Source organism: Saccopteryx bilineata, chromosome 1, assembly GCF_036850765.1.
Source record: "Saccopteryx bilineata isolate mSacBil1 chromosome 1, mSacBil1_pri_phased_curated, whole genome shotgun sequence".
NCBI classification, from domain to species: Eukaryota; Metazoa; Chordata; class Mammalia; order Chiroptera; family Emballonuridae; genus Saccopteryx; species Saccopteryx bilineata.
In genome coordinates this window covers 270,386,546-270,401,392 of record NC_089490.1, presented here as the reverse complement: position 1 = coordinate 270,401,392, position 14,847 = coordinate 270,386,546, and the positions used below count along the sequence as shown (strand labels likewise).

At 48.2% G+C, this 14,847-nt stretch overlaps 1 protein-coding gene across 2 annotated transcripts in view; it reads right to left on the bottom strand.

Moving 5' to 3' along the window:
• PLEKHG4B (pleckstrin homology and RhoGEF domain containing G4B) overlaps positions 1 to 14,847 on the bottom strand; it is a 95,595-nt gene that overhangs the window by 35,068 nt on the left and 45,680 nt on the right. For both annotated transcript variants that reach the window (XM_066242972.1, XM_066242981.1), the window contains exon 3: positions 3,566 to 4,691. In XM_066242972.1, the coding sequence (XP_066099069.1) occupies positions 3,566 to 4,691 (1,126 nt within the window). The remainder of the gene's footprint in view (positions 1 to 3,565; positions 4,692 to 14,847) is intronic.

The following is a 14,847-nucleotide window of genomic DNA, read 5'->3' as shown; positions in this document are numbered from 1 at the left end:
CTATGACAAAGCCCAGGCTTTGCTTTTCTGTCCCTAAGCCTCGTCCTTATCTTCTTTCAGTGCTAATAACGGGCAACGGCACGGCTTTCTCACCACAGCCGGGCCTGAGAAGTCCACAGCATTCTTTCATATATTAAAAATAAAAGTTTTATTGAAGTATATTTTACATATAAAATTTACCCACTTCGTGTGTGTACAATTCAGAGGTTTTTAGCAACTCTTCCAAGCGGTGCAACCATCACCATAAATCAGTTCTAGAACATTTTCGTCCCTTGAAAAACACCCCCCCATGCCTATTTATAGTAAATCTCCTCTCCCAGCCCAGCCCCAGGCCACCGCCTGTCTACCTTCTGTCTGTGAATTTACCCATCTGGACACAAAGTAACCAGAACCAAACACAATGTGGTCTCTTCCCTGGCTTCTTACTCAGCACCATTATTTTTGAGGTTCACCCATGATGTTGCCTGTGCCAGAGTCACATTCTTCTCCATGGTGGGCCTCATTCCATTGTCTGAGGGACTGCATTTTGTCTAAACCTCTACTAGCTGATGGACTCCAATCACACAGTATCCTTGAGAGTGAATATTTTTCTTGTATGCTCACACGTTTTCTAGAAACATCACCGTCTAAGGGTAAAACCAATTCTTTAGTAAACCCCAGTTTTATCACATGGACAGGGGGAGCAGACATCACATTTAGGTGGGACTTTTCTCTTCAGACATCGTCCTAATTGAGTAGGTCACTCATGTAGGCTTCTCCTGAACTCAGCCTGCACTGTGAGACAGTGAGAGGAGAGGTCTGGGGTAGGGGCTATAGCATTAAAATGGCCAGGAATAAAAGCAGTACCCAGATGTGGCTAATGAGAAACAGTTGCTCAGTTACCACTGGTTGAATGAACAATCAATGGTCTGAGTATGATACTTTTAAAATAAATTCCAAAATGCTATACTTAGTTTTGAAATTATGTTAATTTTATGTTTAAAGAGGAGACAGAGCAAAGTATCAGGGGCTGGAGCAACCCAGAAGAGAGAAAGAGCATGTGGGAAAAGAGGAGAAGCAAGGAAGGAAAGAAGAGCAGGAAGCTGGAACAGAGGAGGAAAAGCTGGAACAGAGGAGGAGGAAGCCGGAACAGAGGAGAAGAACAGAGGAGGAAGAGAAAGCCAGAACAGAGGAGGAGGAAGCCAGAACAGCGGAGGAGGAAGCCGGAACAGAGGAGGAAAAGCTGGAACAGAGGAGGAGGAAACTGGAACAGAGAAAGAGAACAAAGGAGGAAGAGAAAGCCAGAACAGAGGAGGAGGAAGCCGGAACAGAGGAGGAGGAAGCCGGAACAGAGGAGGAATAAGCTGAAACAGAGGAGGAGAATCAGAGGAGGAGCATGATGGAACTGGAGGGGCAAGTTTTGCCTGTTGCTACAGAAGAACAAATGTGCTAAATTGTCAATTAACTTAGGCGTCAAGAGGGGGTTCCAACTGAGACATTTTCTTGTATTAATCAACACAAGTAATCTGGGACCATATTACAGGCTTGAGTCCAGGACAGCAGGGTGTGAAGGGGAAAGCATGTATCAATGACCTGCTGGTCACTGTTTAGGTAATCAACTTCCCACCTCCTCACGGGTAGAAGAAACCTCTGCTTATTCCCAGTGTCTTCCTTCCTTCCTGGATGCTAGACACCACACCAGTGGGTTCTGCAGCAGCAGCAAGGAGAGAGAAGAGGTGGAGGGAAGAGGGGAAGGGGCACTGTGCCTAGGCAGTAAACTCCTCCAACTTCAGGTCCCCCGATAGGCCGCAGTGTTATCTCACATGTAATCTCGGGACACTGAGTAGACAGCCACTGGCCCAAGAGAAATGATTACTTGTGAATACAAAATTTCTGATGACAAGACCTTGAAATTTCTTAGATGTGCTCCTCTACACACAGGGCGTCAACTTGGCCCCGTCTGCACTTGGCGGTACTGGCTTGTTTAAACTAAAACTGCTGCCTGCAGCACGGTCAGCTCTCATCTGGTTGTGGTCAAAAGTCCGCAACCCTGGGCTACAAGACTGTCAGCGACGCCGTGCCTGAGTGTCCACGAAAGCATTTGCACGGCCAGCATTTCTCTGTGGGGAGAAATGTACTGAATTAGATTTTCCATGGACACTTGGGGGGAAGACATAAGCTCTGTCTCCTAGCTGCAGATTTCCCGCAGTCATGAGTGTTCACAGAGTCACCACTGTGTGCGTGGGACTGTGTGTGTTTCTACCCAATACGAATGGGAAAGGAAATGGACAATGAAGGACTGCTTAAGACCTGGAAACAATGGTCAGGGAGTTATTGCTTTATTTTAATTTTAATTGAATTGCAGAGAGGCAACAGGATATTTTCCAAGGGTCAACTCTAAGTAAATAATTGTACTATATAAAAGTCTTAGTAGTAAGCCCACTGTGTAGGCTGTGCTATCCGAATCCCGTCAGAACTTCAGGCAGGAGCACACAGCCTGATTTCGGGAGAGGCCTGCACAGGAGCAGCGGACAGGCCCACCCAGAGCTGCGAGGTCTCCCAGGGCTCCTGGATGCACACAAGACAGGAGCCCCCCATTGGGCCAGGTGGGGGGTCAGGAGAGGAGACCAGAGAGGAGCCTTATACCCACTACTGTATTTATTCCGTGGGCTGCTAGCACTCGCTAAACCTGCTTTCACCAAACTTCTTGCTGCTTTCCAAAATCATTGTTTTTGTTCTTCACAGAACATTTCTTTATACAAAAAAGGGAAACAGGCGAAATATTTGACTTAAGAAACATGTCATTCTCTCCTTATCTCTCTTCATGCCCTGCACACACTCCTCTAGGTAATCATTTTCCCTCCAGAGCCTAAGGAAAAGCACTCCGGGAACGGACGACTGGAGACTCACTAAGGGCCTTCAGGTGTGTGAACTAAGGATCATAAAGTCATCGACATGGTGTCATTTAAAAATGAAGATCACATCTGATTTACCAATATGACGAGTATTAATACAATGTTGGGGTGTACAGTGACTACAAAAGGATGTGTCCACTCCCAGAACCAGTGAATGTGACCTTATCTGGACAAGGGTCTTGGCAGATGTGAATACATCAAGGTTAGGGTGGGCCTGAAATCCAACACCAGGTGTCCTACTGAGAGAAAGGAGAGAAAGGTTTGAGGCGTGGAGAGACAGGGAGAAGAGCATGCGGCCACAAGCCCAGGAATGCTGAAGCCCCCAGCCACTGAAGAGGCGGGAAGAGCCTGTGGCACTATGACCTCAGACTTCTGGCCTCCAGACTCTGAAGGATAAACTTCTGTTGTTCTAAGCCACCGTGCGTTGCAGTACTGTACTTCGTGTAGCAATCACAGGGAAGGGACACATGTGATCATTATTTTCAACAGTCAATATGGATATGGAGACAGGCTTCTACTAAACCGAGACTAGACCAATTGGGACAGGGCGGGCGGGGGGAGGAGAGGAAGATGAGGGACAAAGGGGAGGGGAGAAGGTAGGGGAGAGGTAATCAACTTCCCACCTCCTCACGGGTAGAAGAAACCTCGGCTTTTGGAGAGGAAATATTTACCTTTTTCTTTGGTGCAGCCAGACGGATGGCTAGAGCCCAAGTTTCTGGTGCCCACAGCTTGTCCTCCTAAGAGACCTCCAGACCCAGTGCTGGCTGAATGGGGAGAGGTCTGCCGGACATCATCTCGGATGCTCCTAAGGGACCTGTCCCAGGACCGAGACCTCCTGGTAAGGGTCCTCCCAGCCGCTCCTGGACAGCTTTCTTGACTCCGGATCCCCTGGGGGTCTCCCTGGGGGCTGGGGTTTTCCTTCTGGGTCAGGCTGGCTGCTGCTCCAGCCCTCTTGCTCTGGGTGCCACAGGTCTCCTCCACAAGGGACTCCTCGGAGCTGGAGCCCAGGGGCATGGGGTTCCGAAGAGCCTCCATGTAGGACTTCCTGAACCAGCGTCTGGTCTCCATGCTGGCAGGGACCTCAGGGCTGCCTGCGTCCTCAGGAGAGGTGAAGGCCTGGGGGCCATCCTGCGTGTCCACAGGGTCCAGCCTCCCTCCCAGTCCTTGGGGGCTCTCAGGGACCTCCCACAGACTGACGTCAGAGCTCCTGGGCAGGGTCCTGGGGTTTCTGCACACTGAAGGAAGGCGGCTTGGCTGGACACTGCCGGGATGTCCACCACAGTGAGGCTGGGCTGCAGTGTCGCTGGAAGAGGTGCTCCCTTGTGGACAGGGGCTGGCCATGGCTGGTGCTGGGGCCAGAGCCTCCAAGGTGCTGCCTGTAGGCTGCTCAGACCCAGGACAGCTGGAGCCACTGGGCAGGATTCTTCCGCCGCTGGGTACAAACACAGGGACTGTGACGTTGCTCCATGGGGTGCGGTAGACAGCAGAGCCTGAGGTCAGCAAGCAATTTTTCAAGAGGACAGTGTTGCGCTCTCTGTTCACCCGCTCCAGAAATTCTCCTGTGAAGACACAGCCGTACATGGCCTCAGGCACAGCGACTTCCTCTAAGCCTCGTCCCAGCCGAGAGAGGCATTTTAAGACCAGTCTGGCCGACTGCTTCCCCACGGATGTGACCTGCAGGTAGAAGTCCCCGGGCCTGAGCCTGACTCCGCGGAGGGACGCCAACTGCACCACCACCTTCCCGTGGATGCACAGTGGCCAGCCTTCGTGGAAGAAGATGCGGCCTGTGTACCTGGCCTGCGACAGGAAAAGGAGGGGGATTAGCAGCTGGCATGAAACCTGTTCTTATACCCCATCTCCATCCAGCAGAGAGAGTGAGCAACAGCCCCCCTGCACCTCAGAACACCAAACAAATCATTAGGACTGAAAACCGAGGGCTTCTCAATTCAGTGAAGTTAGTCAAAACCACACGTTTGCAGCTCCTTCTAGGAGGCTGTAGGTAGGACAGCACAGCACAGCACAGGGTGGGAGGTAGCCAGCCCAGGCAGTCTCATACAGCTAGAGCCAAAGGGGACTCAGCAGGGAGTGACTCCTAGGGGTTATCCCCACCGGGTCTTCCACACTCTCCCCTCCCCAACCCTTGCCCTCCATCTAACTTCTAGGGGCTTCTGGGCACCCATGGGCACCTCCCCTCAAAGAACATGGCCTCTGGAATCACAGAGTGAGGGCACAGTGATGAAATGTGGGATCTGGGCAGGTCAACAATAGTATCGACCGCAAACTCCCACCTAACGCAATGGGCAGTTTCTACTTACTGAGGAGACAATGAAGTTTACAGTCAAGCTGTGGGTTATGGGGAGAGTTCTTAGTCACTCTTTGGAAAGAACTTGCTATAGAAAAGATTTTGACTTCAGGACAGAGGAGACACAGTCAAACACGGGCTGCATCTTCACAGGGCATGAAAGGTCCGGCAGTTAGGAAACAAAGGGTGGGACCTGACATGTCAGAAGCTGTAGCTACACATTCTAACATGAAACAACAACATTTTACAGTACGAGTTTAGTTCCAATATTTTTCACTTTGTAACTTACTTTTCCCCATCCCAGCAATGACTTACTGCACACATTATAAAAATAGAAGAAAAAGAAAATTTTAAAAATCTCAACCTATTATATCTTAAGAGATTTTAAGATCTATATGGATTTGCTTTTATCCATACAGAAAATAAATTTTTTGAACTGTAACAATGACGTAGATACAACTTGGCATTCTTGTCTGCCTTAGCAAACATTTCTTTCTTTCTTTTTTTTTTTCCGAAGCTAGAAACGGGGAGAGACAGTCAGACAGACTCCCACATGCGCCCGACCGGGATCCACCCGGCACGCCCACCAGGGGGCGATGCTCTGCCCCTCCGGGGCGTCGCTCTGTTGCGACCAGAGCCACTCTGGCGCCTGGGGCAGAGGCCAAGGAGCCATCCCCAGCGCCTGGGCCATCTTTGCTCCAATGGAGCCTCAGCTGCGGGAGGGGAAGAGAGAGACAGAGAGGAAGGAGAGGGGGAGGGGTGGAGAAGCAGATGGGAGCTTCTCCTGTGTGCCCTGGCCAGGAATCGAACCCGGGACCCCTTGCACGCCAGGCCGACACTACCACTGAGCCAACCGGCCAGGGCCCAGCAAACATTTCTTTATGTCACTTTCTCATAGTTACCACCTTGATGGCTACTTAACTGTTCCTCTATTGTGGTAAACCTACAGTGCTTCTAACTTTTTTAAAAAAATTTTCTATTATAAACAATAAATGTAAGCAACATTTTCATAATACCGTTTCTTTTTCTTTTAAATGATTTAAGGATACATTGCTGGGATCGGGGTTACAGGATCAAAGGGTATGATCATCTTTTATGATTCTTGGCACTATGACCAATTTGCCATCAGAGACGGCCAGCAGTGTCACTGTGACAGGTGTGTCAAGATTCAGTAGCACGGGGCTTTCCTTAATAAATCATATTCTAAACTGGTGTGTATTCTGTGGAATATTGTTGTAATAGTGAAGTCAACCCTTTTTTGATGTTTGTTTTCTATATGCATTTTTGCTCCTTTATGAATTTGCTGTTTTGTTTTTGCCTGAGTTCCTGTGGGTTTTTTTCTTTAAAAACTTGACCATTTTCTAGCCCTGGCCGGTTGGCTCAGTGGTAGAGCATCGGCCTGGCGTGCAGGAGTCCCGGGTTTGATTCCCGGCCAGGGCACACAGGAGAAGTGCCCATCTGCTTCTCTACCCCTCCCCCTCTCCTTCCTCTCTGTCTCTCTCTTCCCCTCCCGCAGCCGAGGCTCCATTGGAGCAAAGATGGCCCGGGCGCTGGGGATGGCTCCTTGGCCTCTGCCTCAGGCGCTAAGACGGCTCTGGTCGCAACAGAGCGATGCCCCGGATGAGCAGAGCATTGCCCCCCCCACCCTTGTGGGCATGCCAGGTAGATCCCGGTCTGGCGCATGCGGGAGTCTGACCGCCTCCCCGTTTCTGGCTTTGGAAAAATACAAAAAAAAATGTAGAATGTGGTATTTTATCAAAAGCTGCCTTTTACCTGACCAGATGGTGGTGCAGTGGATAGGGCATTAACCTGGGACACTGAGGACCCAGGTTCAAAACCTGGAGGTTGGCCCTGGCCAGTTGGCTCAGCGGTAGAGCGTCGGCCAGGCGTGCGGGGGACCCGGGTTCGATTCCCGGCCAGGGCACATAGGAGAAGCGCCCATTTGCTTCTCCACCCACCCCCTTCCTCTCTGTCTCTCTCTTCCCCTCCCGCAGCCAAGGCTCCATTGGAGCAAAGAGGCCCAGGCGCTGGGGATGGCTCCTTGGCCTCTGCCCCAGGCGCTAGAGTGGCTCTGGTCGAGGCAGAGCGACGCCCCGGAGGGGCAGAGCATCGCCCCCTGGTGGGCAGAGCGTCGCCCCTGGTGGGCGTGCCAGGTGGATCCCGGTCGGGCGCATGCGGGAGTCTGTCTGACTGTCTCTCCCCATTTCCAGCTTCAGAAAAAAAAAAAAAAAACCCTGGAGGTTGCTGGCTTAAGTGACTGCTCATTGAACTTGCGCGTGGGCTCATTAACTTGAGTGCGGGTCTCCAGCTTTAACGTGGGATTATAGATATGGCCCCATGATTGCTGGCTTGAGCCCCAAAGGTCACTGGCTTGAAGCCCAAGGTCACTGGGCTGAGCAAGGGTTCACTGGCTTGAAGCCCAAGGTTGCTGGGCTGAGCAAGGGGTCACTGGCTCAGCTAGAGCCCCCCAGTCAAGGCACGTATGAAAATCAATCAATGAATAACTGGTGCCACAACTACAAATTGATGCTTCTCAACTCCCTTCCTTCTGTCTCTGTCTCTAAAAAATAGGAGAAAAAAAGAGGCTGCCTGACCAGATGGTGACGCAGTAGATAGAGTGTTGGACTGGGACACGGAGAACCCGTGTTTGAGACCCCGAGGTCTCCAGCTTGAGCGCAGGCTCATCGGGTTTGAGCAAGGCTCATCAGCTTGAAACCAAGGTCACTGGCTCGAGCAAGGGGTCACTAGGTCTGCTGTAGCCCCCTGGTCAAGGCACATATGAGAAATCAATCAATGTACAACTAAGGAGCCACAACAAAGAACTGATGTTTCTCATCTGTCTTCCTTCCTGTCTGTCTGTCCCTATCTGTCCCTCTCTCTCTCCTGTCTCTGCCACACAAAAAAAGAGGTTGCCTTTCACATTTACTTTACTTAATTTTCCTAAGAGTTGAGGTTTAAAAAATATTTAATATTCATATATCTGGAGTTTACTTTGAAAACTGTGCCTCAAATATATCAGGGTGTTCTTTTTTTTTTACTTTTTTTTTAAGGAGAGATGGGGAGGGGGAGAGATGGAGAAGGGGGAGATGTAGAAGGGAGGGATGGAGAGGGGGGAGATGGGGAGGGGAGCTAGGGAGGGGGGAGGGATGGAGAGGGGGAAAATGGGGAGGGGAGTTAGGGAGGGGGGAGAGATGGAGAGGGGGAAAATGGGGAGGGGAGTTAGGGAGGGGGGAGATGGGGAGGGGAGCTAGGGAGGGGGGAGGGATGGAGAGGGGGAAAATGGGGAGGGGAGTTAGGGAGGGGGGAGAGATGGGGAGGGAGGAGATGGGGAGGGAGGAAATGGGGAGAGGGGAGATGGGGAATATCGGGGTGTTCTTAAGCGTGAAGGCCCATTAGCTATGTCCCTGCTGACTTGTGAGCTCTGCACACAAGCACGTTTCACGGAAAGGAGGAGTGGACAGGCCGGACAAGGAGCTGTGGTGGACGGCCAGCGAGGAGGGCAGCACAGCACAGCAGTCTCTGCAGCGGACGCAGCTGGTAATTACTGGGCACCTACCAGGCGCTCTCACACCTGTGGCCACATTTAATTAAAAATTAAGATTTTCAGGTTGAAAAAATAATACTTGTGCATTGCAGAAGCTGGTAAATCCAGAAAAAAAAAAAAAGGAGCAAACTAATCCCAACACCAACCCCCAGGTCAGCACTGTGGACCCTTTTGTATTTCACTTCATTACTTTTTCTGTACATTTTTAATGGCTGAGATGATGTGTTGTACATCACTAGTATAGCTGTGCAGCTTGATTTCTCATATAACACGACTGCATCAGCATTTCCTGAGCTGCCAGAAATTCTACATATAGATCACGTCACTGCTGGATCCCAACTTCCCCTGAACTTTACTCTGACAGATAAAAATACCATGAACATTCCTGGGCCTGGAGCCCAGCCAGGATTTCAGATGCTCTTGTGAATCTGAGGCCTTAAAGCAGGTCAGAGAGCGTGGTTATTCCCAGGCACCTAGGGTGAGCCCGTGCCCCCTGGCGTGGGAGGCACAGATGTGGTGAGTAGTCAGCAACCTCCCCACACTGGACATGAAGATCTGGGACACTGTCCAGCCCCACAGTCAGCAACAGCGAGATCTCCAGCCTGGCAACTTGCTAGGAACCCAATGGCCTAATGGTGTGCAGCTGGGGGTCAGTGGTTTGAGCCCCAGAATGACAGAAACTTCTAGAACCAAGGCCAACCAAGGTGACCCCTTTTGGAGGGCCTGAGCAGGATAAGAGTGGAACTTGTGGGTGGACTATTCCTTAGTGGCCCATGATCGTGCAACCCTCACACCACAGTCCTGTCGATTCCCCTCCTAGCATGAAAACTGTTTAGCTCTCCTATCCACATCCTGGGTTCGCTCTCACCACCCAATGGGCCATAGACAGGAAGCTCCGAGGCTGAGGTGAAGACAACTGGCCCCACAGGAGCAGGCGCTGGGCTGCCCTGCCAAGGCGGGGAGCCAGTCATGCCTGTGACATAGCGTTTGGCCTCTGGCCAATGGTCTCTTCTCAGACTCCAATCCATTGAGAACCTCCCACCCCACACATGACTCCCAACTGCCCTGTCAGAAAGGAGGGTGATGCAAAGATCAGCCGGTCTGAGCTACTTCTGCTATGTCTTGTGGGAGAGGCAGGCATTTTCCCATCCTTGTGAGAAACTTATTTGCTTTCAACAGTGATAAGAAATTGTTTAAAGGTTTTCTGTTTTTTTCTTTAAATCGAGAAAGACACAGACAGGGACAGACAGGAAGGGAGAGCGATGAGAAGCATCAACTTGTGTTGCAGCACTTTAGTTGTTTGTTGATTGCTTTCTCGTAAGTGCCTTGACCTGGGGGGTTCCAGCTGAGCCAGTGACCCCCTTGCTTAAGTCAGTGACCTTTGGGCTCAGGCAAGTGACCATGGGGTTATGTCTATGATTCCACACTCAAGCTGGCGACCCTGTGCTCAAGCTAGTGAGCCTCCACTCAAACCAACAACCTTGGAGTTTCGAACCTGGGTCCTCAGTGTACCAGGTCGACAGTCTATCCACTATGCCACCACCTGGTCAGGTGTTTAAAGTTTTTTAAATTAAATATTAAGAGATACAGGTCTGATCTGTGGTGGCGCAGTGGATAGACTATCGACCTGGAATGCTCAGGTCACCAGTTCAAAACCATGGGCTTGCCCAGTCAGGCACATGTGAGAAGCAATTGCTAGTTGATGCTTCCCACTCTTCTCCTATCCCTTTCTCTCTCTCCTCTCCCTAAAATCAATAAATAAGAAAAAATAAAAAATATTAAAAATGCTTATATGTATTATACAGGATATAAAATATCATGATTCAGCAGTTTAAGGAAAAGAATGTACACTATCTTTGCCATCTCCTGCACACCCATCTCCTCTCAGAGCTAGACGCTTCCCTAAATCTGTTAATTGTCCCTTCCTTTTCTCTATATTCACATTTGAATCCCTACACAATATGTTATAATGCTTACAAAAATTAGGGGATATTTCAAAATCAGGGAACATGCAGATACTCCAGTATTTTCAGCCTTTTGTATAGTGCATTTTCACCAATGAAATAAAAGTTGGTTTTGCATCTCATCTGCATAACCAAACAACTTTGACTTGCCATTTGCTTTTCTGATGTTCTTGTTAAAAAAAATCAAATGCTTTTTTTTATCGCTTTCAAATTCATTTTGAAATATCCCCTAATTTTTATGAGCAGTGTAGTTTTGCAAGTATCTGAATTTTACAGAAATGGAGTCTGTATTCTTTCTTCTGACTTGTTTTTCAATCAACACTGAAATTCTTTTTTTTTTTTTTACAGGGACAGAGAGAGAGAGAGTCAGAGAGAGGGACAGACAGGGACAGAGAGACAGGAATGGAGAGAGATGAGAAGCATCAATCATCAGTTTTTTCTTGTGACACCTTAGTTGTTCATTGATTGCTTTCTCATATGTGCCTTGACTGCAGGCCTTCAGCAGACTGAGTAACTCCTTGCTCGAGCCAGCGACTTTGGGTCCAAGCTGGTGAGCTTTTTGCTCAAACCAGATGAGCCTGCGCTCAAGCTGGCGACCTCAGGATCTCGAACCTGGGTCCTTCACATCTCAGTACGATGCTCTATCCATTGCACCACCACCTGGTAAGGCATTTAAAGTGTCTTAAATTAAATATTAAGAGATACAGGCCTGACCTGTGGTGGCGCAGTGGACAGACTGTCGACCTGGAATGCTCAGGTTGCCAGTTCAGAACCGTGGGCTTGCCCAGTCATCAATGCTGTTACACACAGTAGTTTATTCACTTTCTTTGCTATGTAGGAATTTGATCTATTACTATTACTAATATAACCAAAAAAAACTGGCTTAAAAAACTACTTTGAGGCACTGGCTAATTGGCTCAGTGGTAGAGCATTGGCCTGGTGTGTGGCTGTCCTGAGTTCAATTCCTGGTCAAGGCACACAAGAGAAGTACCCATCTGCTTCTGCACTCTTCCTCCTCTCTCTCCTATCTCTCTCTCTTCTCCTTCCCTCCTGCAGCCATAGGATCTGAGTTGGCCCCAGGAGTTAAGGATGGCTCCAGGGCCTCTGCCTTAGGCGCTAAAAAAAAAAAAATGAACTCAATTCACGAGGTAACAGCTTAGCTAACAGAACAGGCCAGAGAGAAGGTAGGATTAGTGAAATAGAAGACAAGCAACTTGAGGCACAACAGAGAGAAGAAAAAAGAAACTCAAAAATTAAAAAAAAAAAAATGAGAAAGCCCTACAGGAATTGTCTGACTCCATCAAAAAGAATAACATAAGAATAATAGGTATATCAGAGGGAGAAGAGAGAGAAAATGGAATGGAGAACATATTCAAACAAATAATAGATGAGAACTTCCCAAGCCTGTGGAAAGAATTAAAGCCTCAAATTCAAGAAGCAAACAGAACTCCGAGTTTTCTTAACCCCAACAAACCTACTCCAAGGCACATAATGAAATTGGCACAAACCAATGACAAAGAAAAAATTTTCAAGGCATCCAGGGAAAAGAAGAATACAACATATAAAGGAAGGCCCATTAGATTATCATCAGACTTCTCAACAGAAACTCTACAAGTTAGAAGAGAGTGGACCTCAATGTTTAAAGTCCTGAAAGAGAGGAACTTTCAGCCACGAATACTATACCCATCAAAGCTATCCTTCAAATATGAAGGAGAAATAAAAACATTCACAGATACAGAAAAAATGAGAGAATTTATCATCAGAAAATTCTATTCTCTCTCTGTTCATCTCCACTTTTCTACTCTGAGGTCATAACCACAGTTTGGTCGTGTCTGGTCTGAGCAGTAGAGATGACACACTGGGTGCTCCTTCTGCTTGCGTAGGCATTGGGCTCTACCGTGTACCTCTCTCCTTCCCTCCTGAATCTTTGGCCTCTCCCATCAGCTGTAAGCATGCTCAACTCTCCTCCATAAAACATGCACAGCCTCCCAGATCCCTGTCATATCCTCCCGTGGCCACACTCGCTCTCATTTCTGCATTGTCCAGCCCTCCTCAGTTCACTGCAGTCCAACTCCAACCCTCCTCCCTGCTGAGCCTATGCTCACCAGATCCAGTGGTCACCTTCAGCCCCTGTTCCTGTGTTGGATCCCATTGCCGGCAGAAAATAGTTCTGATTTCAGAAAATTACGTGGATTAAAAACAATGCAGGAATACAAATAGAAACTAACTTTCTACTTCAGAGGGGAAAATATTTATATATATTCAGGCCCGGGAGCTCTCTAGAGAGTGTGCTGAGCTCCTCAGCTGCACTGTCCACTCCAGCATCACTTCATATGATTTTTAAAATCTCTGTGAATGTTCCTTACATCAGTGAGTACATAATTCATGAAGTGACTCCGCAGCACCTCCCCAAATGCTATGCATGGGGCCTGGGGCCTGAGGAAATGCATGTCCCCAGGTTGGTCATCTCCACCCTTCCCTGCACATTTCACCCCATTAAAGAAAGGCATCTGCTAGTCCACAGGGACCTCACCCAAGATGTGCCCACAAGACAACACCAAGGGCCCCTCTTGAGTGATGTAACTGCCTGTCACAGCACAGTATTTGGGTCCAGGACATTCTCTACTGAAGAGCTGATCTGATATGGAATGCACAAATGACCATTTAAAAAACAGTTACCTATCCTTGGAATTACCACTGGGTTTTGCTCTGTGCTAGGAAACACAAGTGGGAGCAAGTTGGAGTCTTTGGCATCTTTTGCCCCACGTCCAGGGGTCCACATCTCTAACTATTAAACCTGGGGCAAGACTAACGCTGTTCTCAGTACAGATTGATTTGTCTGCTGTAGAAGGAAACTAGTCCAAGTTAAGTCCAATGCACAAGCCTAGAGCAGGAGGGCAGTCAAAAACAACGTGGAGAAGCAGCTTCTTCCTTTATTGTGACAAAATACACATAATAAAACCTACCATTTTATCCATTTTTAGGAGTATGGCTCAATGGCATTAGAAACATTCACACTGTTGTGCACTGTCACCACCATCCATCTCTGTAACTTTTTCATCGTCCCAACCTGGAACCCTACCCATTAAACTGTAACACCCATCCCTGTCCCCCAGCCCGTGGGGACCACCATTCTATATTCTGTCTGTGATTTTGACTCCTCTGGGAACTTCATATAAGTGGAATCACACACACACAGTTTCTTTTTATGACCAGATTGTTCACTCATGCTCAAGGTTCATCCATATTGTAGCATGTGTCAGAATTTCTTTTCTTTTTAATGCTGAATAATCCACTGTATACCTGTCCCACATTTTGTTTATCCATTCATATTGATAGACACTTGAGTTGTTTCTACCTTTTGGCTATTGGAACAATACTGTTATGGGTGTACAAGTATTTACTATAATCTCTGTCTTCAATTCTTTCAGACATACACCCATAGAGGAATTTTTTAATGTGATAATTCTGTTTACTTTTTTTGAGGACCCACCAGACTGTTTTCTATAGCAGCTGTACCATCTTACACTCCTACCAACAGTGCCTGAGGATTCCAAATTCTCCACACCCTTGACAACACTTCATGTTTTGTTTTTTAATTTTTTTACAGAGAGAGTCAGAAAGAGGGATAGATAGGGACAGACAGACAGGAACGGAGAGATGAGAAGTATCAATCATTAGTTTTTCGTTGCGACATCTTAGTTGTCCATCGATTGCTTTCTTGTATGTGCCTTGACCATGGAGCTACAGCAGACTGAGTAACCCCTTGCTCAAACCAGCGACGTTGGGTCCAAGCTGGTGAGCTTTGCTCAAACCAGATGAACCCGCGCTCAAACTGGCGACCTCCAGGTCTCGAACCTGGGTCCTACGCATCCCAGTCCAACACTCTATCCTCCGCGCCACTGCCTGGTCAGGCCATGTTTTGTTTTTAATAGCCATCCTAATTGATGCAAAGTGGTATCTAATTGTGGTTCTGATTTGCATTTCTCTTATGATTAGTAGGGTTGAACATCTTTTCATCTGCTTATTGGTCATTTGTACATCTTCTTTAGAGAAATGCCTATTCAAGTCCTTGCCCATTTCTGAATTGGGTTGTTTTTTGCTTCTGATGTTGTGATTCATGGAACTCTTCATATAGTCTGG